Source organism: Theobroma umbraticum, unplaced genomic scaffold (genome assembly GCF_002168275.2).
Source record: "Theobroma umbraticum cultivar Fairchild unplaced genomic scaffold, ASM216827v3 scaffold_4.1, whole genome shotgun sequence".
Taxonomy (NCBI): domain Eukaryota; kingdom Viridiplantae; phylum Streptophyta; class Magnoliopsida; order Malvales; family Malvaceae; genus Theobroma; species Theobroma umbraticum.
Genome location: NW_018397258.1, coordinates 7953939 through 7978934, shown reverse-complemented (window position 1 = coordinate 7978934; position 24996 = coordinate 7953939). Strand labels below are relative to the sequence as shown.

At 31.8% G+C, this 24996-nt stretch overlaps 1 protein-coding gene and 1 pseudogene across 1 annotated transcript; both read right to left on the bottom strand.

Annotated features, from left to right (window-relative positions):
* Positions 1-13546: 13546 nt before the first annotated feature.
* On the bottom strand, positions 13547-14440 carry LOC110414012 (ethylene-response factor C3 pseudogene; annotated as a pseudogene).
* Positions 14441-18900: 4460 nt separating this feature from the next.
* Positions 18901-19966, bottom strand: LOC110413804 (ethylene-response factor C3-like). The gene has a single exon (XM_021424763.1). It carries the CDS (start codon positions 19841-19843, stop codon positions 19169-19171), a length of 675 nt encoding a protein of 224 aa, XP_021280438.1. The 5' UTR covers positions 19844-19966; the 3' UTR covers positions 18901-19168.
* Between the last annotated feature and the right edge of the window lie 5030 nt (positions 19967-24996).

The window sequence follows — 24996 nt, the reverse complement described above, 5'->3', positions numbered from 1 at the left end:
TTCTTGTCATTATCAATATTCTTTCATCATTTATAACAAATTTAAATAAAAATCCAAACTTCATAGATACCCAAAGCAAATTAATCAAAACCCAAACGTAATAATCAATTTATATGTTGATTTGAGTAACAAATTTTGAAAAGAAAAAAGGACAAATAAACATTTCAATGCTTTTGTCTTAGTTGGAAAGAACCCAACAATTCTCATTGGCTGCATTTGTTTCAACGAAAAAGGTTTTCATGTTTGGAGCTTCAAACGCAGCAAAGGATGCCTTGGCAAAGGTTGGGTCTCCTCGAGCTTGGCAAAATAGAGGGCAAACACAGAATAAAACAAAAAAGAAATGTGCGAAACAAATGGAGCCTAGTTTTATCGAAAGCTACTCTGCCAAAGTGAAGAAATAGCTGGCAATAGTTTTTTTTTTATTACGACTAATTTGAAGGCTATGATTTAGTATAACACTTTCCCATCTCATTAGTCCATAAAGAAATTAATTTGAACTAGAATTTGGATTTAATTAAATCTCAGCAGCACTGACTCAGTGGATTATGTTGAAATGAATTTTTTTTTTTTTTAAAAAAAAGCTAAAACTCAAGGGGTGGAGAAGCTGAATCAAAAGGAGCTGCTCACCCATGTAAACAAAAGAGCATGAGTAAGAACCTGCAAGCAAACACAAGCTCAACCGAAACTAACCCCTGTACAATCATTCCTCATAGCAAAAGAGTGCTCAAAGTTGATATCTCTACAAATTCTAGAGCAATCTCGTACATATTTGTCAAATGCAACCTCAATACTCCACGAATACCAATCATAGGTGAACCAAAACACACACCAACTCTATCAACTTAGCACAGCCAAAATAATAAAACAGAAGAAATAAACCCTGGCAGCATGCAAAAGACGAGCATAATTTCAACAGAAAAATCAACCAAGCAACCCAGCATGGAAAAGAAGAACTACTAACTTTAATTAATCATCATTAACAGCACCTGACAAGTTTTGTGCTGCTTCAGGCTGATTTTCACTTATGACCCATAGCAGTTCATTGACCCTACCCACTGCTTCTCTGGTTAAAGCATCAGAGCTGTTAACCTCATGATATGTTTGATCTCCCACCGACCGATCTTGCCAAGTAAATTAGAAATTTGGATAACAAGAGGTCTCACTCTCAAAGGACATCCATTGACATTTTAATCCACTTGACCACATTACTAGAGTCACACTCAAGAAGAAGTGAACGAGAAGAATTCTAACTTACGAGCAGCCTTTCTCACAGCAAGGAGCTCTGCTCTAGTAGAGTCCGAAATGCCTATGGCTTTAGAAAGAAAGGCAAGTGTAGTACTGCATTCATTTCTCATAATGCCTCCGGTACTAAACTCGCCAAGGCAACCTCAAGAAGAACCATCTGTGTTGAATTTGAGGTATCCATCTTGAGGCATCTTCCAAACTTCAATTTTCTTGGCTTTTTTGTTCTGAATCGATTTAATATATACCCTCATTCGAAAATCTAACTAAGTCTTTTAATTGAGAGGTTGAGATTAGGCCACTTAGTATACATCCACCATGCAACTCTAACTTTGATAAATTCAAAAATTTGGCATCCATCCCATTCTTTACCATTAAAACCACATCATTCCTTGCAGTCCAAATTGCCTAAATAATGACATACCATGCCATTTTCCATTCCAATTCATTTTTCAATGACAAAGCAAAATCAAACCATAACATAAAGCATACCTTAGGGCAATGATGATTCATCCATTGCAAGTTCCACATGGCATTCCATTGCTGCCACAACAAACATGTTTTATTGCAAGTGAAAAATGGTGATTGATCATTCAATCTCATGCCTACATAGTAAACAAGTAACTATGTTAGCATTAATAATACCTCTTTTAAGAAGGGTATGTTTTACGACCGACCCACCTCTTACTAATTGCCAACAAAAGACTTCAATTTTATAAGGAGCGAGTCCATACAAGATCAGTTTCTAGTGTCTCAAAAGAGATGTGTTAGAGGTTAGAACTTACCTATAGTAAAAGTTAGAAGAGCACTCACCATCAAAGTTCCATTTCCATACGAGTTTATCACAAAACTCCTTTCCAACAACTTGAGACCCAATGAGCTTGTTGAATTCATCCCATTCCTCATGTTCCCAGTCAAAAATGTCTCTTCTTAACTTAATTTTCCATGACCATTCATTGTTGATCCACTCTCCAAAATCCTTGATTTTCTCTTCTTTTTTAATAGTCAAGACAAAACTTTAGGGAAGGCAAACTTAAGAATGCAACCTTCTATCCATTCCTCCCCCCAAAAGTTAATTCTCCTCCCATAGCCAAGAGATATCCCCATACCATCTGTAATAAAGTGACTATATTTACTAGTTTCGTGGAGAGGTTTAATAACATATTTCCATATGCCCGACCTTTGTTGCCATGTCCACTACTTGGAAAAAGGCTATCATGATTAAGATCTACGTTTTCAACAATGATACGCCTCTAAAAACTCTCTGATTCATTGTCGTAGCACCATAGCCACTTATTTAAGAGAGCCTTATTATTTAGACCAAGATCCACCAATCCAAGGCCTCCCAAAACTTGAAAATTGCTCAGTGAATCCTAACTAACATAATGGAGTGGATAAGGTTAAGGCCTCTTCATAAGAATCTCTTTTGAATTTTCTCGATTATAGTTTTGACTTTAACAGGAATTTGAAAAAGAGACATGTGAAAAAAAGGCATGCTATTCAAAATTGACCTTAGAAGTGTAACTCGACCTCCCATGGATAAGGGTTTTGCTTTCCACAATGCAATGCGACTTTCAAACTTTTGTACGACCGGTTGCCATATGCTTACAACACCTAAGGTAGCTCCAAAAGGGAGTTTGAGATACGTAGAGGGTAATTTACCAACCTTATATTTGATCAACTCAACCTACTGACACACTAAATTTTGATCAATACCGACACCGTAGAGACAACTCTTTAAGAAGTTGATCCTTAAACGGGAAACCACTTGAAAGCATTTGAGTAATCTTTTAATATTTATGAGATAATTGAGATTAGGGTCTTAGAGAATTACCATGTCATCAGCATACTAGAGATGCAAAACATAAACACTCGAGGAGTCAACCTCAACCCCTCATATAAACTACCTATCCACTATTTTATAAATAAGCCCATTAAAAGCCTCAACAACAGTGTTAAACAGTAACAAGGACAAAGGATAACCTTACCTTAGACCTTTTCCCATTTTTATTTCTCTGGTGGGTATGTGTTGTTGGATTTAACATGCAAGTACACGTACCATTCACATGCAATACAATGAAAGTAAAGTAACATTCTCACAAGGAATTGCACCTAAATATTTGTTAAATACTAAAATTAGAACAATTTAATCTTATTTAAACACTAAATTAAAATTAAGACTAAACTAAAAATATGAAAGTGGCAAGAAGAATAGCAATTAAAACTAGAGAAACCAATCAAAAAAAGCCTAGGATTATAATTTTCCCTCAACATTTATTTGAATCTCCTCTACTCTTTCTTAACTTACTAGATAAGTTTGAGTTGTTAATTTAGAATTCTAAATTATTTATAAGTCTCTTCTGATGTTATTATAAAAATATCTCTCTCAACCAATTCACTATATATCTATGTAAATTGAATTAAAGAAAGACTCATTAAGCTTATACTCTAATATTGACTACATGTGACATGTAAGTATATTCCTGCCTCATACGCGAATCAAATCAATCAACATATCTAACTGATATTGAACATATGCTATTCCATCATGGTTTACACTAAACTCTTTTTTCTAAGTTACATGTAGGTTTCCAAATCAATCTAATTGGTGGCTAGTCAATCAGACGCATTAATCATGAGATTAAAATAAACAATTTAAATACCATCAATCATAAGCAAGAGAGAATATTAAAAATTCAAACTACATGTTAGGTTCAATTGTACTCTTAGATAAATAAATTCAGTCCATGATGTATAATAAAAACATGACCTAAAAAAATTTAACCGTCAATAACAATTCAATAAAATCAAAGAAGAATAGAGAAGAAAAGAAAACTAAAGATTGCCCAGTCTTTGATCTTCAATCCTCAAAGTTTTTCTTACTTTCTTAAGTACTTGATGGCCATTTTTTCTTCAGAGAAACCTAGCTTCAATGTGTCTTTAAATTGTTCCAAAAGATACCTTCAAATAACCTCTAAAAAACCTAATTTTAGTTAAATTCGAAAAAGCCTCTACTTGGGATATCGACACGGTGCCGTGGCTTGAACTTTCTGGTGCTGCAGCATCGAGTTTACTGCCTTTAGTATGGAGCATTTCTTCTCTTCGGCATTGCAGCCTCAAATCTTTGGCGTCGTGGCTGTCTCCCAATGTCCTCTACTGCACTCAATCAACTTGTGACGTGATTTTCTCCTTAATCTGAGCTGAACTAGAAAAAGTGGTAAATATGAAAGTTGAAATCCTATCTCTTAGCTTTCCAATGACTCAAGAATCAAGTTAATTGAACTTCTAAAATGAGAATTATACTCAAAATACTTAAACATATATGAGAAAAGTACTGACAATTCATACACTCTTCTTCACTAATTGAAGCCTTTTTATTTGTATACCTACAAATGAATAAAATTAAATAAATACTAACTAAATTAAAAATAACTTAACATTAAACTAAAATAAAACAACTTAAATTAAAAACAACCTAACATAATTTAAACTAAAATAAGAAAAATAACTAAAAATATTTAATTCTAAACCTATATCTCAAAAACTTAATTAATTTAATTATCAAAATATAATAAAATAATTTTATAAAATAGAATTATCAGTATGCCATTAACAAGAATAAAAACAATAATAGTCAAGATATAAGAGTTGATCCACTAATGCCATTTATCACCAAACTCTATTTTTTCCAAGACTAAATCAAAAAATTCTCTAAAACTATTGTCAAATATCTTTTCAAAAAACTATTGTCAAATATCTTTTCAAAATCCACCTTAGCAAACCCCCATCTCTCCCATTCGTTTTCACGAGGTCAACCATCGCGTGAGTTCAACCATTACGGAGCTGAGTCTGATAGAGAATTCTATGGAGATAAACTTGAAAAAGTGAACAATGTTGGTCAGAAAAGGACAGCGCCACAATCCTTTGTTCACTGTAAACAAATACCATAAAATTCCTTGTAGATGTGAGGCAGAAAATGTAAGTTGCAGTACTGGCCGTTTAGCGTTGAAAGTCCAATGCTCAGGGCAGGGCTCCCCGTCGTCAGTAATGTGTCATCCGCTTCGTTGATTTATTAATTTTAAATTACAGGAAAGAATAATTATTTGGGGAAGGGAGGATTCGTTTCAATAGAGAAAGTGTTAAGGGAAAAAAAATATGGACATGGTTTGTGCGTTGCAGCCATGCACATTGCATAATAAAATATTTGGTCTTACTGGGCCAAGTCCATTCTCGAGGGCCATGGTTTAAAGATAAGCTTCCTTGATATTTCTTATCGTTCATTTCTTCATCTTGAATTCAATAACTTAACAGTGAAAAGTTTTTTCTTTCCTATTTCTTATCTGAAAAAATATCTGGCTGATCGATGGCTGGATTGTTATTGCCAAACTCTTTGTGTGCGTGTGTGTGTGTTTCATGCTTGGCCCTAGAGGTTAGTGGGGAACATGATAAAAAGGAAATATGCAACTTAAGTCTTTGAACGACCATAACTGTAGTACCTCACTATCTGCATCACCTTTGTTTTGTTCTTTTAAATTTCCATTTTGATTAGCTAGCCAAAAGGACAAAGAAACACTTGGAAATGGGTTCCCATAAAGAGCTCAACTTAAGCTTTATGTGCTCGGAAAATTAAATATCAATGGTCTGTATGCTTTGGCACCGACTGTCTTTTAACTGTGATGGTTCTTGCGTTTAGACTTGCTAAATCATAAATCAAATTCATATGATAAATGAAAACCAAAAAGCTATTAATGTAATACTATGCTAATTCGGAAAAGAGTAAAAGCTAGTTGGAAAGGATTGTTACTTTAAATATTATATATTATTAGTGGAGCTTTCAAACTCAACAAGAGGGTTTATTGAATTGCCACATATCCATTTAATAATTTTGTTACTTTTTAAATTTCTTTCATTATAGTTTAATGAACATGTTATAATGATCACTTCGATTTTAAAATTAATTTTCAGCATTGGAATCTAAGATGATTTTTTACAAGGGATTGATTTTTTTAGGAACATATGAAAGTTTTCAAATTCCTTTGCTTCATTACCTTGTAAATTAATTACGTAGAATATAAAATAATGTAAAGTAGGTGGCAAATTGCTATGAAATGATATTAGTAGTTTTAATTAATTAAAAGCTCCATGTTTTACCATTTAATTATTTATAAATCAATCTAGCTAGATAGGTCCCGCCACTATCCTTAGTTTGTAAAATAAGAAACTGAGAAAAGAATATATACAGCTGTTGCTTTGGATGAAGTGATTTCTTCCTCTTCCTGATCTTCATATGAGTCTAAGTAGCTGAGCATTTAGGTTATGATCTTGTTGTACTTAGTTTTTGTCTTGGTCTGGGCAAGTAATGCACTAACATTTAATTTTGCTTGTAAGAACTTGATATTTTTCTATGAGGTTTGGGGATTTTAGCATAATTTTGGATTCTTTTTGAATCATGTCAACAAATATTGGGATCATATTTTCTGTTATCAAACTTATCCCACCATTTTGTTTTGAACGTCCGGATAATCATTAGGGCTCCAGAGTGCGGATCAATATCATAAGAATAATCCCATGACATGATCTAGGATATAATTAATTTTGAGAAAAAATGTATAGATACATATAAGTTTACCTAATCTTCTTTAGGTTGGAAATTTTGAGAAAATTTTTCATACGATTGATCAATCTTTTCTGATAAAATCTCCCTTAATGGCCTATACCAGTTCCACCAGTGTGAAGATCATATTGAAAATTTATATTGGGCTCCATATTTGAAAAACATCAACCAGGAATGTCGATTGTATTTGTTGTTAAAAAGAAATGTGTTGAACTATGCCTGTTGGTAGTCTCAATAATTGAAAACGGGGTAATGATCAACTATTTTTGAGAAATTACTTAGAAATTTTTTGAACTAATTCAAATTTTCACCCCAATCTATAGGCCTTAAAATTTTTAAAATTTGAACTGTAGAATGGGTTATCAAAATTGGATCATTTTGATCAGTATAATGTTTAAAAAGAATTGATCCTGTTTGGATTAAAATATTTTGGTAATATTGTTGTGGTTTTTGTAACAATTCTGGGGCTTTTTAAGAATTGGTGATTTATTTTGGAGTTTTTTTGATAACCAAAATTGGTACCATTGGGTTCTTTTTCGAAAAATGGTTTTTGGGATTTTTCTCTTATTTTTCTTTTATAAATCTCTTGGTTTTTGGAGCATGGCTTTCCCTGTAAGAATTCTCTTGTGAGAAAATCTGGTAAAGAATTTGATTCTCTTTTAATATATTCAATATCAAAATCAAATATGTTCAAAATAGCTTGCCATCGAGCAAAAATCTATTTTGATGCAATGTTTTACACATTTTTTTGTAAAACTTCTTTGATAGATTTGCAATCAATTTGCAAAAAAAAAAAATTAATTTAATAGATCACTTTGGAATTTTGAAATACACAAAATAATTGATAAAATTTCTTTTTTGATAGTACTATAATTTTGCTGGATTGGAGTCCAGTGCCTAGAAGTGTATTGGACTATTTGTTCTTTATGGATTTTGACTTGTTTGAGTATTCTACCATACCCTAGTTCTGAAGCATCTGTCTCAACTATCTTAGGTGCATCAGAATTTGTTAAGTGCAAGCATGGGAGTTCTTTTACATATTTTTTTATTTATTGAACTATGTCAGTATGAGCATTTGTCCATGGAATAGGATTTTTCCTAAGTCTTTGGTATAAAGGTTTACAGATTTTGCTTAATCCTGGGTAAAAATCAATAATATAAGTGAGGCTTCCTAGAAATCTTTGTAATTGGGCTTTGTCAAGTATTTTATCAAGAAAGTTATTAGCAAATTTTATTGACCTTTCAATAGGTGTGATTGTACCTTGAGTTATATAGTGTCCTAAAAATCTGATTTTAGTTTGGAATAAACTAATCTTGGATTTAGAAACGACTAAACCATTTCTTTTTATAATGCTGATGAAGATTTTGAGATGTTTAAAATATTTTTCCAAATTTTCTGAAAACACTAGAACATCACCTATACATACAATGGTGAATTGAGAGTATGGGTTAAAAATTTCATTCATTATTTTCTGAAATTCAAAAGGTGTATTTTTCAAACCCAAAGATATTACATTCCATTCATATTGTCCAAAAGGGATAATGAAGGTTGTTTTGTATCTTTCACTTTCTTTGATCTGTATTTGTCAAAATCCAAATTTAATGTCAAATTTTGAGAAAATTTTTGCATTACAGAGTTTTTGAAGTATGTCTTTTTTGATTGGGATTGGATATCTAATTCATTTTAAGGCTTTGTTTAATGATTTATAATTAATCACTAATCTTGATGTTCCTCTTTCTATTTCTACATTTTTAATGACATAGAAAGTAGAACAACTCCATGGTGAAGTGCTTTTTCTAATTAATTTTTTGTCCAACAAATCTTGGATTTCTGTTTTACAAAATTTCTCCATTTCTTTGTTCATTTGAGTTGCTCTGGCTTTTGTTGGAATTTATTTTTCATCAAAATCTTTTGTATAGGGTAAAGAAACTTGGTGTTTTTTCCTTTCCCAGAAAGCATTTGATATATCAAAACAAATTGTTTCTTTAATTTTAGTTTTGATTTTCTTAATTTTTTGTTTGACTTCCTTAATATTTAGTTGTTGATTTATTTTTTCAAAAGAAATTTCTTTTTTTGAGTAGGTAATTTGTTACTATTTGTGGTTTATTAATAAATTAATTTGATCTGTATGAATTGATAATGATTTTAATAAATTAAGATTCTTGATTCTAGGTTTTTCTACAAAAGGAAAGTTTATTTTTATTTTTAATATTTTTATACTCATTGCTTCATGATTTACTTTATAAAGTTTTAATATGGAAATGAAAGGAGTTCCTAAAATGATATCTTGAGTTATGTTTTTGACTACCATGAATGGGGTTCTAAATTTGATTCCTTGATTAAGTATTTCAGCATTTGATATTTTATATATTATTTTGAGTCTTTCACCATTAGCAGTTTTTAATCCTTCTGAAGTTCTGTCATAATATTTTGTAAGAATTATTCATTTTCTTATACAATTTTGATCAACATTTATATCAAAAAGTACTATTATTTTTAATTGAAATTCTTTATTAATTAAAATTATGATTTTTATTAAATATCTTTAAATAGATACTTTTGTGAGTATCATTATATATTTTTGAGTGTTTAATTTTTCTGTTTTAGAATCTAAAGTATTTTGTCCTATATATATATATATATATATGAAGCATTTTGTACTTGGAAGGGTTGTGGAGCGTCTCGTGCTTGCCTACTCATTTATCGAGTTAGACGAAGGACCCATTTGCTAGCAACTGTTTCTTGGTCAAACCAATGCACTATATATAGGACCACTTTTCTCAACAGAGAATAGAAATTTGACAAGTATTCAAGCTCTCGATGAAGTAGTAAAAATATCAAACTGGATCAGTCCCCGAACATATTGCTTGCAAAGGGTTCCCCATCGGAAGATAAAATGTGGAATTAATTATATATATCCTGATAACAAATTTTGCCTTCTTTCCCTCGAGTGCCGGCCTAGTGCCCCTGATTGTAGAGATGCTGTACTGTACAAAATCACTAACCTATTGGACAACTAGGTGTGAGTGGCTTAGCTACCACTACTCGTTCAGAAATGTTCATGGAGGAAACATACATGCAATATAGCGACATTTTTCATGGCATACATCTTGAAGATAAGAATCTATCTTCTTTCTCATGTGGATTATATATGGATCATTAATGATAGGCTCCTTGACAAGCACTCTCTACCTGCTTTGGATATTTTTCAATTTATCTGGCTCAACATTTTAGTTTATAACAGATAAAAAATCTTCTTGCCCTGACTCAATGTTTGAGGAAAGTTGTCAACTCAACTGCTTGTGAAATGTTCTTCCTAAGCCGCTTATGAGTTATGACAGGAGCTTATATGGGACATTCTACGTTCATTGGTTTGTCTAGATTTTTTCCTTTTTCTTTTTTCATCCTTGTTGCATGTTGAACACTTGGAATCATTGTACTTGTGACAGGTTCTTCCAGCTTCTTTTGATGAATCCAAGTTTAGATTGATGTTGAGAAGAGAGGAGACATAGGTACATAACTCAGAATAATTAATTTGGAATCAATTTGTAATGTGGTTGCCTGTTTATTGCCTTCGAGAAATACTGTTTTCCAAGGAGGACATGTTGGGGTTCAGATGTGAAATACCGATTGTTTAGTGGACCTACATAGTCTATGTGAAGAGGTTTTGGATTTCCACAGAGTTAGAGATGGAGGCCTGGGATTTTCTAGCTGGTCCACTTGTTGACTTTGGGTCATACATGAAGTTTTCATGGGCTGGGGAACAATTGGACTTTCCGGTAGGAGTATCTGTAAGAGTATATTGATGCAGGAGAAAGACTAAAAAAAAATCTACACTGTAATTATTATATTCAACGTTTGGGTCACAATTTATTTATTTTCAAAATATTATATTATTTATTTTTTTATTTAACGGTAAGTGCATGCATCTTCTCATTCCGAGTTTTAATCTTCCCAATAAAATCATAATAATGGATTCACGAAATATCTATGTTTTCTCAAACTTTTTTAATTATTTGAAATCATAAAACTTTTAAGAAAATATATAAAAAATAAAAAAGGAGCTAAACGTTTTAAATTTAGTTGCAACTTAATCATTTTTTCCATGTTTCCTTTTTCTCATCTCTTTTGTCCGTTATTTTTAGTCCCGACAAAACATTATTGTCTATTTTTATTTTATTATTTCATAAGAAACATATCATTTACAATTATTGTTACTATTTATAAGAATCTTTAATTTAAGTCAAATAATTAAGATCAAATGAACCAAAGATTTATATAAAATAAGAAATAAAATTTTCACACTTGTAAATCTCTCATTTCTTTTAATTTTCAATTTATAATTTATTCACTTAACAAATTAACTAAGTTATTGATTTTAATTACTAATATGATAATAAATAAATAAAATGAAGAGGGTTAAATATTAATCAATCTATTCCTGCGTCTTCGCTTGATTTTTAATATTACTTTATTCCAGTTTCCCAAACGTTGACGATTCCACTTTCTTTTTGCAGGTTTAATTTTTTTTTTTGTTAATTTGTTTGCTTTGGGCTCCCTCAGTTATTGCTTGTGGTATACAAATTTATGGGTACCAATTGTCTAATGAAAATTTTGTTAAAGATGTTGCTTAAAAATGTTAGAATATTGATGGGAACATATGAAACTGAATATTGGAACAATTTTTTTTATGAGATATTTATAGTTGTAGTTTTAACAGTTTCTATTCACACGAATTAGTTAGTGGAGTGCTTTAATAATTTTGACCATACTTCGGTTGCTTTATATTCTTTTATCTAAAAATATTAACCTTAGATTTTTTTTTTTAATTTTAGCTCAAGCTTGTAAATTTCACTAAGTCACACAGCCATCCGAGTTCAAAAGATAGAATCATCATTCACCCAACTGTTTATACAGTTGAATAAGTGTTAGTAGCAAAATAGCTTTCAACTTCCAAGTTTAAGACATAGCTAGCTTCCACATCAGAAAAAATATTATGATGTGATTTGATTTTTGAGATGGAGAAAAATCCAGATTCACTGGACTGTAGCATCACAGTAAGCAGGCAACGTGTTCACTTCCAGGCCAGCATCCCATTTCGTATGCACCACCTCAACCGATCCTGCTTTCTTTTCAGATAGCATAATTAAATTTAGAAAGCGCCACATGGCATGAAAATGGCAGCTCAAGAAGCAACTTAGTCAAGCGCAAGAAAGGCACAAGGGAAGAAATGAATTAATGCTAACTTGATAGGTAGACGGTTTTGATTGACAATTGTAGGGACACATTAATGCTGATCATGTTGTTTCGCTATATTCGGAAGAAGATGCTAATAATTCCAATACCCTTTTATTAAAAAATGATGAGTATGTATTTTTATTTTTAGGCCTGTCTCTTAATCTCCAGCTGGATTAATTTTTAAACACGTAAATACAATGCCGTGATCAGAAAATCTGCTGGAAAATTAGTATGGAGCATGGGATGTGGAATTATTTTTTTAAAAAGAGATTTGGAATTAACTCATTGGTCAAACCAAACTCCTTTTTGGTTTGTGTCCATCTCCACCGTTTCTGCTTTTCCTGACACGTTCAACTTCTTTCTATTACGCCAGTCGCCATCCCGTTGAGATTTGACGCCTGTGGGGATCAACACGGGGAAAATGTTATCGAAAATACACAGTACGTGGGTTCAGTTGACAATTCCAACCCCAGGAAAAAAGGATTTCCATGTTTGAAGATATATAGTGTTGGCACCGGGTTGGGTTAGCACAAAGTTGGCAGCACCACCTTTTCTCATTTTCCTAGTTTAATTTGCTTCATCGCTTTTAATCTTAACGACTTGACTCCAAAGCACAAAGATACACTACGATAAACGACTACCGTTAAACGTTTGTGTGCTTTCACTGGACCAAAACGAGAGGCTCATACTAATAGAAAAGAAAAAGATGAGGTCACTGACTACCTTGACTAGCAGCAAGCATGACAGTAGCAAGCTGCCACGTTTGAACTTAGAACTTTGAAATGTGGTCGTGGCTTCTCTTATAATAATGAGTAACAATTATGACGGAAGTCCTTTTCCCAAATGTTTGTTTGACTGGACCTCTTTTGCCCATAACTTAGGATCAAAATTATTATTTCTATTTAAGTGAAATGGGTATGGGTGTACTATAATGAGTCATCCTGAATTAATTAGCAACGTTTCTAGTGTCCTAAATAAATTATGTTTATAGTGACCTCTATTGGATCAATTGGCATTTTAGTAGTTTTCACTCTATTGATAAGGTATGACGTTCCCCTGCATCTAAATATATTAAGCCAATTATTACATAATATTATATCCTAATTACATGTAATAGTAATTTGCTATGAAGAGAAAAGTAAAATCCAGTAGTACCCAGTCCGAATCAAAGTTGGCTAGTTATGAAGGAGAATCAAATAGATTCAACTTAGCATTCCAATAGATACCAGCGCGAGTAATAAGCTTCTCATCAGGATTGGAATGAAATAAGAGAAACATTCAAGTTTTATCCACCAACAATGCGCCGCACCGGGCTGGAGAAAAAAGCCATCACTGGAGTGCTCTGGTTTTTTTTTTTTTTCTTCATCCTTTTCTTCTTCTTCTCAATCAAATTTGCTTCATCCCCCACCGAAAAAAAAAAACTCGATGGAATGAAAAATCTGTGACTGCCTCTATCTTGGTAATTATTGCATAAATAAGAAGAAAAGAAAAAACAAATCATGGTGGCAAGCAAGGCAGGCATATGATACCAGACATTGTTGCAAATGACAGATTCAACAAGCTAATTTTTCTTTTAACAAGAGCTAGTACTTTGAGATGAGCTCAAAAGTTCTTCCAAATATTCAGATCCTAAATCTTCTAAGACGACCACATTCTTCGCTTGTGACTGCTTCTTTTTATTTTTCCTGGCCATTGATGTTCTTTGTACATAATTCCTCTGCTTTAGTTCTACTGCCGGTGAGGCGCCATCCTTGCAGTAGTAATTCATGTTCCGAAGCGATTCCCGGACTCTTTCAACAGGAAAGTTGAGTACAGCCTTGGGCCCTTGTGTCGATAAGGCTGCTTGATCATAAGCTAAAGCAGCCGCCTCTGCGCTGTCAAATGTTCCAAGCCAAACCCGAATGCCATGCCTTGTTGAATCCCTAATCTCCGCCGCGTATTTTCCCCAAGGTCGCTTCCTTACCCCTCTGTATGATTTTTCCTCCTTGGGTTGTTGCTCTTCTCGTTTCTTGGCACTGGAAACTACATGTTCTTCGTCAACAATTAATCCACAGGAAGAGTTTGATGATTCTCTTGACCCATGATGACAAAGAGTAGCATCTTGGGAAGGCAACTCTTTGGAGTCTATAATGTCAAATGAAAGGAAATCTTGGTCGAGGAAAAGCTCATTATTCGGTGAGAAAGATTCTAACAAATCTTGCTGAGATTCTAGCAGGAACTCTGAATTCAGGCTTTCAAGGAAGGAAGAATCCATATCTTGGAGGGATAAGCTGATCATGAAGTTGCTAACGCTTGCTTTATAAGTTGGTTTAGTTTTTAGCTAGATCAGATGTGTATTGGTTTAAAGGACAACCTCCAAAGAAGCCCGTTAACATAACATGTGAGTCACAACAATCAGTTTAAATAAAATTCCTATTTCTCTAACACCCCCCCACCCCCTCAATAACTATATAGAGAGAGAGAGTCTAAACATGAATATTAACCATAAAAAAATCAACCACGACTTCAAATGGTAATAAAATTCAACTGATAGATTTGGTGATTGGTTTTTATAAAATCGACCTTGAATCAAGTTCTCTGTCTAATTAGGATGACATGTTATGTATGCTCTCGTCTTTAAAACTTGAAACTCTGTTTTGTTTTTCCTTAGAGAAAACCAACTTATCCCTGAAGAGTTTAGACTTGTTATATATGTTACTAGAGTAATATATACTGACAGACAGGCTGCTTCATAAATATTAGAATATTCCTTCATTACTAGTCGGGTTGAGCCCTAGCTTCTAGATGCAGTCTACTATACAATTTAGAGTCGGGTGAGTTGAGTTGGATTACTTTCAGACTGAGTTATTTTAAATCGAATGAAATTTGAATTATTGTTGAAATCAAGTCATTTTGTATTTCATTATTTAAGTATGATATTCGAGTTATTTGCATTTCAATCATTTAGAGATTATAACTTTTTTAAATTCAAATTAAATTGAATTGGAACAAATTATTTAGATTCATATCATTTTGAATTAGTTACTCTGATTGTCTAGGTTTAGGTTATTTTGAATTCGAGTTAATTTAATTTGAATCAAATTTAAGTCATTTTATATTTTGAATTGAAAATTTTTGAATTGTTAAATATTTCTAATCAAATTGGATTGGGTTGGATTAGAATTTGGACAAATCAAATGAATTTTACGAGTTAGAGTAAATTGACAAATTTTTTTATCTATAATTAAATTATGATTGTGATAGATTTTATTTAGAAACTTTAGTACTTCACATCTATTTTCAAGTGAAAATTCAACCCTCTACTTTTTAAGGCCTCGGCATGTGATCAAGACTATGTAGCAAATCATTAAAGTGATGAGTATGTATAGCAAACCGGTCAACATTTTCGTTATCGTGAGAAGCTAATCAGCAAATTAAGACAAAAACAATCCTTAATGCCATAAGTTGATCGATATTATAATATATATATGTAGAAATATTATCATTTATTGGCTAAAGCGAATAATACTTTGTAAATTGGTGTAGACCATGACATGAGTTAGTATCAAAGTGGATATGAGGTATTAGCAATATGCCATTAAGGATAATGGGTCCTCATTAGAGTATAAGAGAGTAGAGGATGTCATCGTCCTAGAGGAGAGTCATAAATTTCATATTGATTATGTACTAGATTGAGACTCGATATTTAAGTGTATACATCATCTTCAACTTGTGAGACACTTTTTGTAGAATAAAATCATGAGACCTAATGTGTCAAAGAGAACAATATCATTTAAGTGTTCTCAATAGGTTTAGAGAAATCAGTAAGAGGATCGATAATGAACATAGTACATTGGGAGTACATTTGGGAGCTATTTTCTTACTACACAACCACATTGAGATCCATTGATGATAAGATCACTCGTACTTGTAATTATGGATTGATCGTATGTCAATAAGTGGCATAATCACTACCACAATTCAATATTAGATGTTTCTGTTGGATAGAATCATTAAGACATTTTAATTTTTTTTTTAAATTGTGGCCACATCAAAATTAAATCAATCAATTTGGAGTCTTGTTTTTCTAAAGTGTTTTCTTAAAATCAAAATAAACTCCAAATAATATTGCCCAAGAGGAGAATGTTAAAATTTTCTATTTTGTGGGCTATTATTAATTGATAATTTTGGTTTAATAAAATAAATTGATAATTTAGTCTTATTGTAAGACAAAGTATGAAAGACTAATTAATATTAAAATAATTAGTTAATGATGAACTTTACATGTCTAATTGGATCAATATAGTTTGGTGATTATATAGGTCTTAACCCAATAAATTTTTAATGGGAGGCTTCTATGGTTTATATATATTCCTCTTTCCTTCCAAGTACTGTATCTATCCATTGTGAATCGCCATAAATAAAAGAGAATAGCGAAGAGAAAGACCTATCCTTGATTAGACCTCAACGACTAAATAAATTTGTTATTCCACTACGAATAATGACTACCTCAATGACTCAAATAGATAAACAATAATAATTAGATAATTTAATGTTTTAATCTTTACACATGAATTCAGGATTTAAAATAAAGATTTATCAACTCCGTATTGGTTCTCAACTTTTTCACCTTGACATGTTATTTAACCATAACCAATAGTGAACTATGTGAAGGATCCGATAGGTGGCGCAAGCCTCACTTGATATTTCAGGTGATTTTGGATATCAAATTGATTAAATCATAATGCTTTTCTATTTTACTTAAGAAAGAAGAGAAAATAAATGGTAAAGAAACGAACATGTGTCTGATCATTTTATGAAAACGACAGCTAGTCTGCCGTGGTGATTTAATTTCTAAATTCAACCTAAGGCAATTGTTAAGGGAGGAGTTGTGGTTGTTTATGATATACTTGTTCAAAAAAATTATTCTTTGAAATTCCTGCAATTGTCTGTTTCTGACTTGCGGAAAAAATAATAAATGGGAAGTGGTTCTTCAGTTTCCTTTCCTTATATTATAGTAGTTTCTTTGTTTGTTGACACTAGGGTTTGGCAGCTGTCGTATTGGGTTCTCACTAACTGATTTATGTCGCAGAATCAGTGGCAAATTGTTTGCCCGATTCATTCAGAATCAATATAGAAACGCAAAAAGAGGAAAGAAAACATTATATTCATTGCAGCATCAGGGCAATTAAGATGGCATTGGAAACGACATGTTGTGGAAGGACTAACCATCGGACGACAAAGTGTCAAGTAAATTAACCTTGTGGAGATTCGACCGAGGGCTCTTAAGTTTAGGTTTTGAAAGGAATGTGAACTCAGGGGCCAAATCTGAGTTGAAGTATAAAAGCAAAAGGTGTCTGCCCAGCCCTGCCTTCGCCAGCTGATCCCCTCCTTACTCACAACAGGGCGACTGGGATGTTATCATGGACGAGTTTCATTTTCAACTTTTTCCTTTGTCTCGTATAATCAAGTACGATTATTTAGGGTTCATGCGTGTTAATTTAGAACTTGCACGGCATAAAAAAGGTTCTTCATCTGATTAGACTTTTGACACCTCCATTCACGACTCCAAGAACCGTTTGCTACAAGCAAGATTTGTCAATTGGCCAGGTTGCGTCAATTGCCTGTCCAACCTTTGTTTTTTCTTTTTTAATTTTTTCTGGCCAAGGATTGGCTGTCCAACAAGCGTAGGGCTAAAACTTAATTTGTTGACTCCCAGGGTGAGGTTTGGAAGAATTGAATGTCCTTTTATAGCTATTTACATGACATATAAATGCAAATTTGGATTTGATTTCGGATAACAACACTTTAATTTCTCACATTTAATTGAGGGAAACGCATGCTTCATATTATAATGACGACAGCTAATATGTCGTGGTCGTTTCATTTCTAAATCGAGCAACTGGTGGTGGAGCAGTGTCCTTTCGTCGTTTCCCATGTACAAGCCGATCACATGAATTCTCTGAAATGAATTTGTCTCTATCTGATTAGAAAATTGAATGAAATAAATTAGTGATGGGGAAAGAGGGTTCGGTTATGGGTGTGAAAAAAAAAAAAAAAGGAAGATGCTTAGATTCTTCCTTTACATTTTATAACAATTTGTTTACAACAAACTAGAATTGCTCCGTTGGGTTTCTTACAAGCAGATAATATAAAGCGTTGTGTTGCAGCACCAGTGACAAATTGCTTGCTGATGTCTTCGTTATTTAGAAATGCTAATGATACTTCACGGAATCTATCTTTAATTTCTTAATTTCGGATAAATTTCATTGCCTAGTGCTTGTTTGTGTCTATCTGAAAAAGCAGACGTCAATAGAAATAATGCAAATTGTGCTAATTACAATTTTTCTTCTTTCCCTTTTTCTCCTTGTTCTGAAAGATTCCTTTCCTATTGAAATCTTGAACAACTCTCTGCCCCCCGGTCTCCACTTCTTATGATGTAAATCGAAGAGTGATTTTTTAAAAGAAAAATTGAACCTTTAGCAACTCTAAAATTGTGAAATCCAATGTCCATGAGGCATTATTCCACTGATTCACTAGTTTATAGAACACTGTTAGTAGAAGTAGCATATTTTAACCGCTGTTTACTTAGATATTGTAAAGCCCAATGTGAAAGTTAGATTTCCGCGGATCTAGTGGCTTTCATTCAACCTTGTAATCCACATAAAATAACTCATTGGCCTTGTTTTGTCTGAATCCTTCCAGATAGAATTCTTTTGGGTTTTTGCAAACCTAGTCCACAATCCTTAAACAATATAAAGTCGGCCATAAAGGGTAAAGCACTTGAAATCTTGCCCCCATGGTTTAGAATGCAATAATTGAGGCAGATAACATAAAGGTGAAATTTTTTACATTTTCATCATTTTCAAGTTTCAACTTTACAAACAAAAAAAAAAACCCAAAACCAAAATCAGAGAAGATGAACTATGGAACAAGATTCAACAGCCCTCTAATCAACCCCCCAAGAAAAATCGGACAGCTCCGAGATTCAAATAAAATCAAGAAAACAACTAGAATGAATTGGAATAAATAAATTGCAATGAACAGGCCCTGCCCCCTGCCTCATGGCAAGAATTTTACCTAGGAGCAGCCGTTTAACATGAACTTAGAAGTTGTTCCAAGTAGTCGGCCCCCAAATCCTCCAACACCACCAAATTTTGCTGTTGCCTTGCGGCCTCGTTTTGTTTGCTTTTCTTGTTCTTTGACCTTTTCCTAAGGGAGTGCCTTTTCTTCAGAGCCACAACAGGAGAGCAACCTTCCTCGCATCGATACTTGATGTCCTGAAGCGATTCCCGGACGACTTCTATTGGGAAATTGAGAGTAGCCAATGACCCTCTCATTGAAAATGCTGCTTGGTCATAAGCTAAAGCAGCTGCTTCAGCGCTGTCAAATGTTCCCAGCCAAACCCTGACACCATTTCTAGTTGAATCTCTAATCTCAGCTGCATATTTTCCCCATGGCCTCTTCCTGACCCCTCGATAAGTTTTTTCTTTCTTGGGCTCCTCATGTTTGGCGTCTGAAGTAACTTCTTCCTCCTTTAGCCCATCGGTGGAGTTGGACTCCGAGGATTCTTTAGGCCCTTGAGCCAACAAATCCATCCAAAGCATTTCTTCAGAGTCGTTGAAGTTGAAAGGAATGGAATTGTGGTGGAGAAGGAGGTCATCCCAGCAAGAGCAGGGCTCCGGCGAGCCAGACGATGATTCGGGGGAGAATTCTGGAGTCGAGTGTTGAAAGAAACAGGAATCCATATCTGGTGTGAGATTATTCATAGCTGTATGGGTATGCTTTAGATTTTGCCCAGCAGCTTGTTCTTTTCTTCTCTCAGTGCCAACTGACAACTCCGTTTTGGTCTAACAACAAATCAAGTACCTAACCCTCTATATACCAGAATTAAAGGCCAGATTTGAACGAGAAAATATTTTTAAACCACACATTAAAATATTCATATGACATAAAAACAAACAGCAATTACGCACGTTAGTCAAATGACGCACGGCGGCGGGGTTGGACCCAAAATTACACAAGAGCTGATGTATATTGCCTTGTCACCCTACTCAACTTCGGCTTCCTTTTTTTTTCTTAGCTTACGTGGCAGCCACTTGTCACTTCAATTGGCATCGAATTTTCTTCCTCTTTATTGGGAAGAGCTTTGAACATAGAACACAGTTGGAGACCATCTATGCGAAATTGCTAGTTAATGAATTAAATCAAAGAGAATTTTTTGTTTTAGAAATATAAAAGAGATATTATTTAAACAAGACTTGCCATTGATCTCATATACGTTCAAATATTACATCAACTTACTAATAAAGTATTATTTAAACTCTAATTTATATAAATATTCAAATATTTAATTTATTAATTGATACATAATTTTTCATTTTAAAAAACGATATTTGAATCTCCTTTTCTCAATTAAACAAAAAAAAACTCCACTTAATATAGAATCGATTTTTTTATTTTTAAATACTAAATATTTTTTATATATATTTCAAATTGGATTTTTAATTTTTTTTATTTTTAAAAAATTAACAATATTGTATATCAATATTATAAAAGAATTTTGAATTATAATGTGAAATACATAAAAAATCAAAGTTTATGTGATAATATGCTTAAAAATAAAAGAAAGATGAAAAATTTGGACAAACTGACTATTTACTATCTGAAAATATTTTAAATGGACGGTAATCAAAACTTAAAGTTCAAATTCTTTTACAAATTTATCAAGCTCATTCAAAACACTTCAAAAGCTCTCTCTTATTTGAAAATGATGTTTTTAACTCTTTAACTAACAGTGATCAACAATTAAAAATATAAGATCTAATACTACATAAAATATTTTAAGATATAAATACCTTTTATATTATTTTTTGATTTAAATATATTCTCTTTTTTAAAAAATATGCTTATTGTTTCTTCAAAAATCTTAATAAAAAAAAAAATTTTGATTTGAAAGCTTGGAAATTTGAAGCAGGATCTGCTCTAAAAAGCCACAAACTTCTCTCTTGAGGTAAAGTTTATTGTTATCAAACTTTTTATTTCCCTTATAGTTTGAGATTTTTTCTTAAATTGAAAAGAATGTATTAAAAGTAAATATTTTATTCAATTATGGATATTTCAAATTTAATGGTATCGGGTCTATAGATTAATTTTTTATTCATGATTACTAATTTTGTTAAAAAAATTTTGTCTAAAATTTGTTTTTTGAGACTGGGGTTTAGGGTGATGTAAAAAGATTTTGATTTCATTATTATATATAAACAGTTTTAAGGTTTTTTCTTCTCAATCAAATACTGAGTTTTATTAAGTAACAAAATGAGACAAACTATCACATTCACAAATCCCGTTTTAAAATTTTATTAAGTTCTAAGGTTTTTCCTTCCCTTTCAAATAACGAATTTTATTAAATATTAAAGTGAATTTTATTAAGTTTTGAAAGAGAAAATGAGTAGATTTTTGTAAGAGGGCATTTGTGTCCTAAAATATTTGTGTAGTATTAGGTATGATTTTTGTTAACTGTTAACTAACCGTGTTAACAATTAAAAGACCAAAAACATCATTTTAAAATAAAAGGAATTAAAATGTCCATTTGATATTTTAAGAAAACTTTTTGACTTTTACCCAATTTATCTTTATACACTAAATAAACAAATAATATGAAAGGATTGGTGTTGTTTTACCTGATATAATTTGTTAATGCAAGGTCTATTTTTGGAAATTTATTAATGAAGAGCAACAAAAGTTTCAAAAAAAAAACTTAATAATTTAATATACATTCATATCATATAGGCATTATATTCCCTATTGAGTCAGTCATAACCATGCTTGAACCAAAAAATTTGACCAAATAGCATACCTTGTGCTTTTTATGGGGCTTCTGAATCATACATGGAAAAGGTAAATATTTAGCTTTGGACAGTTCATCCCAAGCCTTTCCTTGTGTCCTTACTGCCTTGCCAATGTACTAGTTTGCTTAGTTTGAAAAGTCTCTAATACATTAAATGCTATGAAAACATCCACAGCTGCAAATATCCCTGGCCTAAAAGTATGACTATATTTTTAATTTTGTTAATTTTTAAACAAAAAGTAACAAAATTCATTGAAATTTATATCACTTACACTTAAAAAATATTTTTGTAAAATATTTCAATTTCATTACTTTTTTTTTTAAAAAAAAATCAACAAAATTAAGAATATAATGACAAAATTCAATAAAATTAATATATATATATATATAATATAGTGACTAATTTAATCATAATTCCTAAAATAACTACCATAAAAAGGCAGTTTTTTTGGCAAATAAAAACCCAAACATGCCATTAAATCAACAATAGCCCCGTATCTACCTCTATATCAATGATTTATTTTTTTTTTGCCACATATACAGTGAAAAGCATTTGTCATACCAAACAAAAATTTCATCCTCTTTCATATTTTCACAAACAGAAACAAAATTTAATGCATTTAATCAAATAACTAATTTGATGTAATCTCTCAACTAATTTGTAGAAATTTCAAAAATTGATCTCACCTAAACGATTCCTTTTTTTTCTTTTCTTTATGGCAAAGTTTAAGTCATTCTCTTGGCAATCAAATATTTTAGGGAGGAAAATGAGAGGTGCATCAATCTAAACATGAGTTCAGTAGAATTAGAACCAAATGATCTGTTTTCATAAGATGTGGTACCTACTGCAAAAACAGAAAAGTACTGAATAATGTGGCTGATAGGGTACGAGAATTGATGTGAAAGGGGAGGCAAGGTGGTCAAGTGTTTAAATCAATTGCGCAAGCGTAGGCAATCGTCCAACTCTAATTTCTGTCAACAACGACGCCATCGAAAACGATCAAAACAACACTGAAAAGGATGTGCTTACATATCATCTTGGAAGAAATGTTTAAAACAAAAAACTAAAAAGTCATGGGTGCAACTTATTTGCTTTCCAGATTGGTCTACATTCAGGCCCTCTCTATGTACCTTAAAAGCTTTCTTAACAGATTCAATCTCTCCGAGAAGTTTCCGATAAAATTGGTTGACTTTTGGCAACTCCACCCAAAGGGGAATGAAGAGATTGCTAGATGCTCTACTACTTTGATTGAGACGCCTCTTTGCTCCTTTTTCTTTTCTTTAAATTAATCAACTTTTTCTTTGTGGTGTTCCCACTAATTAAGATCTATGCAATCATTTCGTAAATTCATCATGTTGAAAATTATTGAATAAAAAATAAATTAAAACAGAGTGTGAAAACTTCATTTTATAAATTTCTTCATATTAGATAAATTTAAAGTAAACTTTTCCACTTGAATTGTGACAACTTGTGATTCTCTTCTCGTCTCTCAAAATTTTTTATTTTATTTTCTTAAATTAAAAAAAATTCAAACTTATATTTTTTAAATAGAGATATCATCTACCAATTAATAAACTAAATGCTCGAATGGCTTGATTAAATATTTTTGTATAATACCAAATTTGCAAAAATTTTAGGGTCCATTTTCACACTTTTACAGCTTGAGCCAAGGCTTAAAAATCATAGATATACATAAAAAAGCTATATTTTGATTTATTCAAAAAATGTAATAATAATTTTTAAAGTATATAGTTGAGTGAAATGACAACACCATATTGTTACGTAATAAAAATATATCAAATAAAATAATTATAGCACCAAAAAAATTATTATATTTAATTTTGTAAATTAGAAAAGTGACAAGTATAATAACTTAGCTGTATTTCCTTTTAAGCAAAGTTTATTCAAATCTTCTCCCTCCTCATTTATAAAAAAAAAAAAAGAGAGTAAATTAAATTTATGGTCTCTAAAATTTGGATCACAAATCATGTTGACCTCCACAGTTTCTATTATGTCTTAGTTGATGACACGTGTTTGAAACATAACGATTGACACATCACAATTAGATTATGTGGATTTTTTTTCATTCTATCTTTAATTTTTTTTTATTCATATGGAATGTGACGTGCTTAATGATGTGGCTATTTGACAATGGAGGTGATTTTTTCTCCTTTTTCCCAAGTCATGCTCGTTACGTGGCATGTGACATGACTTGAAGATGAGGCCTCCTCAATCGACACGTGGACAAAAAACAATGTGACATTAGGTTTGACGATATTATGATTTAAGGATTTGTATGGTTATAATAAAAAGACAGAGATTTTTTTTAAGTGTAAATAAAAGATATGAACTTTTCGATAAAATAAAATACGAGCACCATATTTAATGAAAATATGGAAAGGAAAATTATTTCATTATAATGTTAAAATTATATAAATTAATAAGTTACTTTTTAAAGTATGGTACGTAGCTCACATTTAATAATCATATGTATATAAGATTTATATTTGAAGGATTAACACCGTATAACTTCTACACACTATCACCTTATCAAAATTAATCACCTCATTAATGAGTTAAAATAAAAAACTTTTAGAGACAAAAAATTAAATATTAAAAATTTATAATAATTAATTAAAAAATAAAATATTTTCACTTTTCAATCTCTCTCAACCATTTTTTTTTCTTGTTCTCCTTTTTTCTATTTCTCTCTAACTCCATCATCTTCTTTTTCTCTTCTTCTTCCATAATTTTTATTCTTTAGAGATTAAGGAAACAAGATTCTAATAAATAAATCTTGTTGGTATAATTTTATTTTGTCCAACAATTTTGCTTCTAAATAACAAATTAAGCCCAAAATTGTTCTTTTTCTAGGGACATTAGGTTTTTTTTTTCCTTAGAATGCTATCATAAATCTCCAAATTCCTATAAAAACCAAAATTTCTTTTGAGGTGTTACTTTACCATTTTACTAAAATCCAAAATGTTAATAAAATTAAACCTGAGATGTTAAACTAAATCACATGTTTTATGATATTTAAACCAAAATCATTATGTTATACAAACATTTTA

Excerpts from the sequence above, each read along its gene's own strand:
- LOC110413804 (XM_021424763.1), bottom strand. The coding sequence starts at position 19,843 with ATGAATAATCTCACACCAGATATGGATTCCTGTTTCTTTCAACACTCG.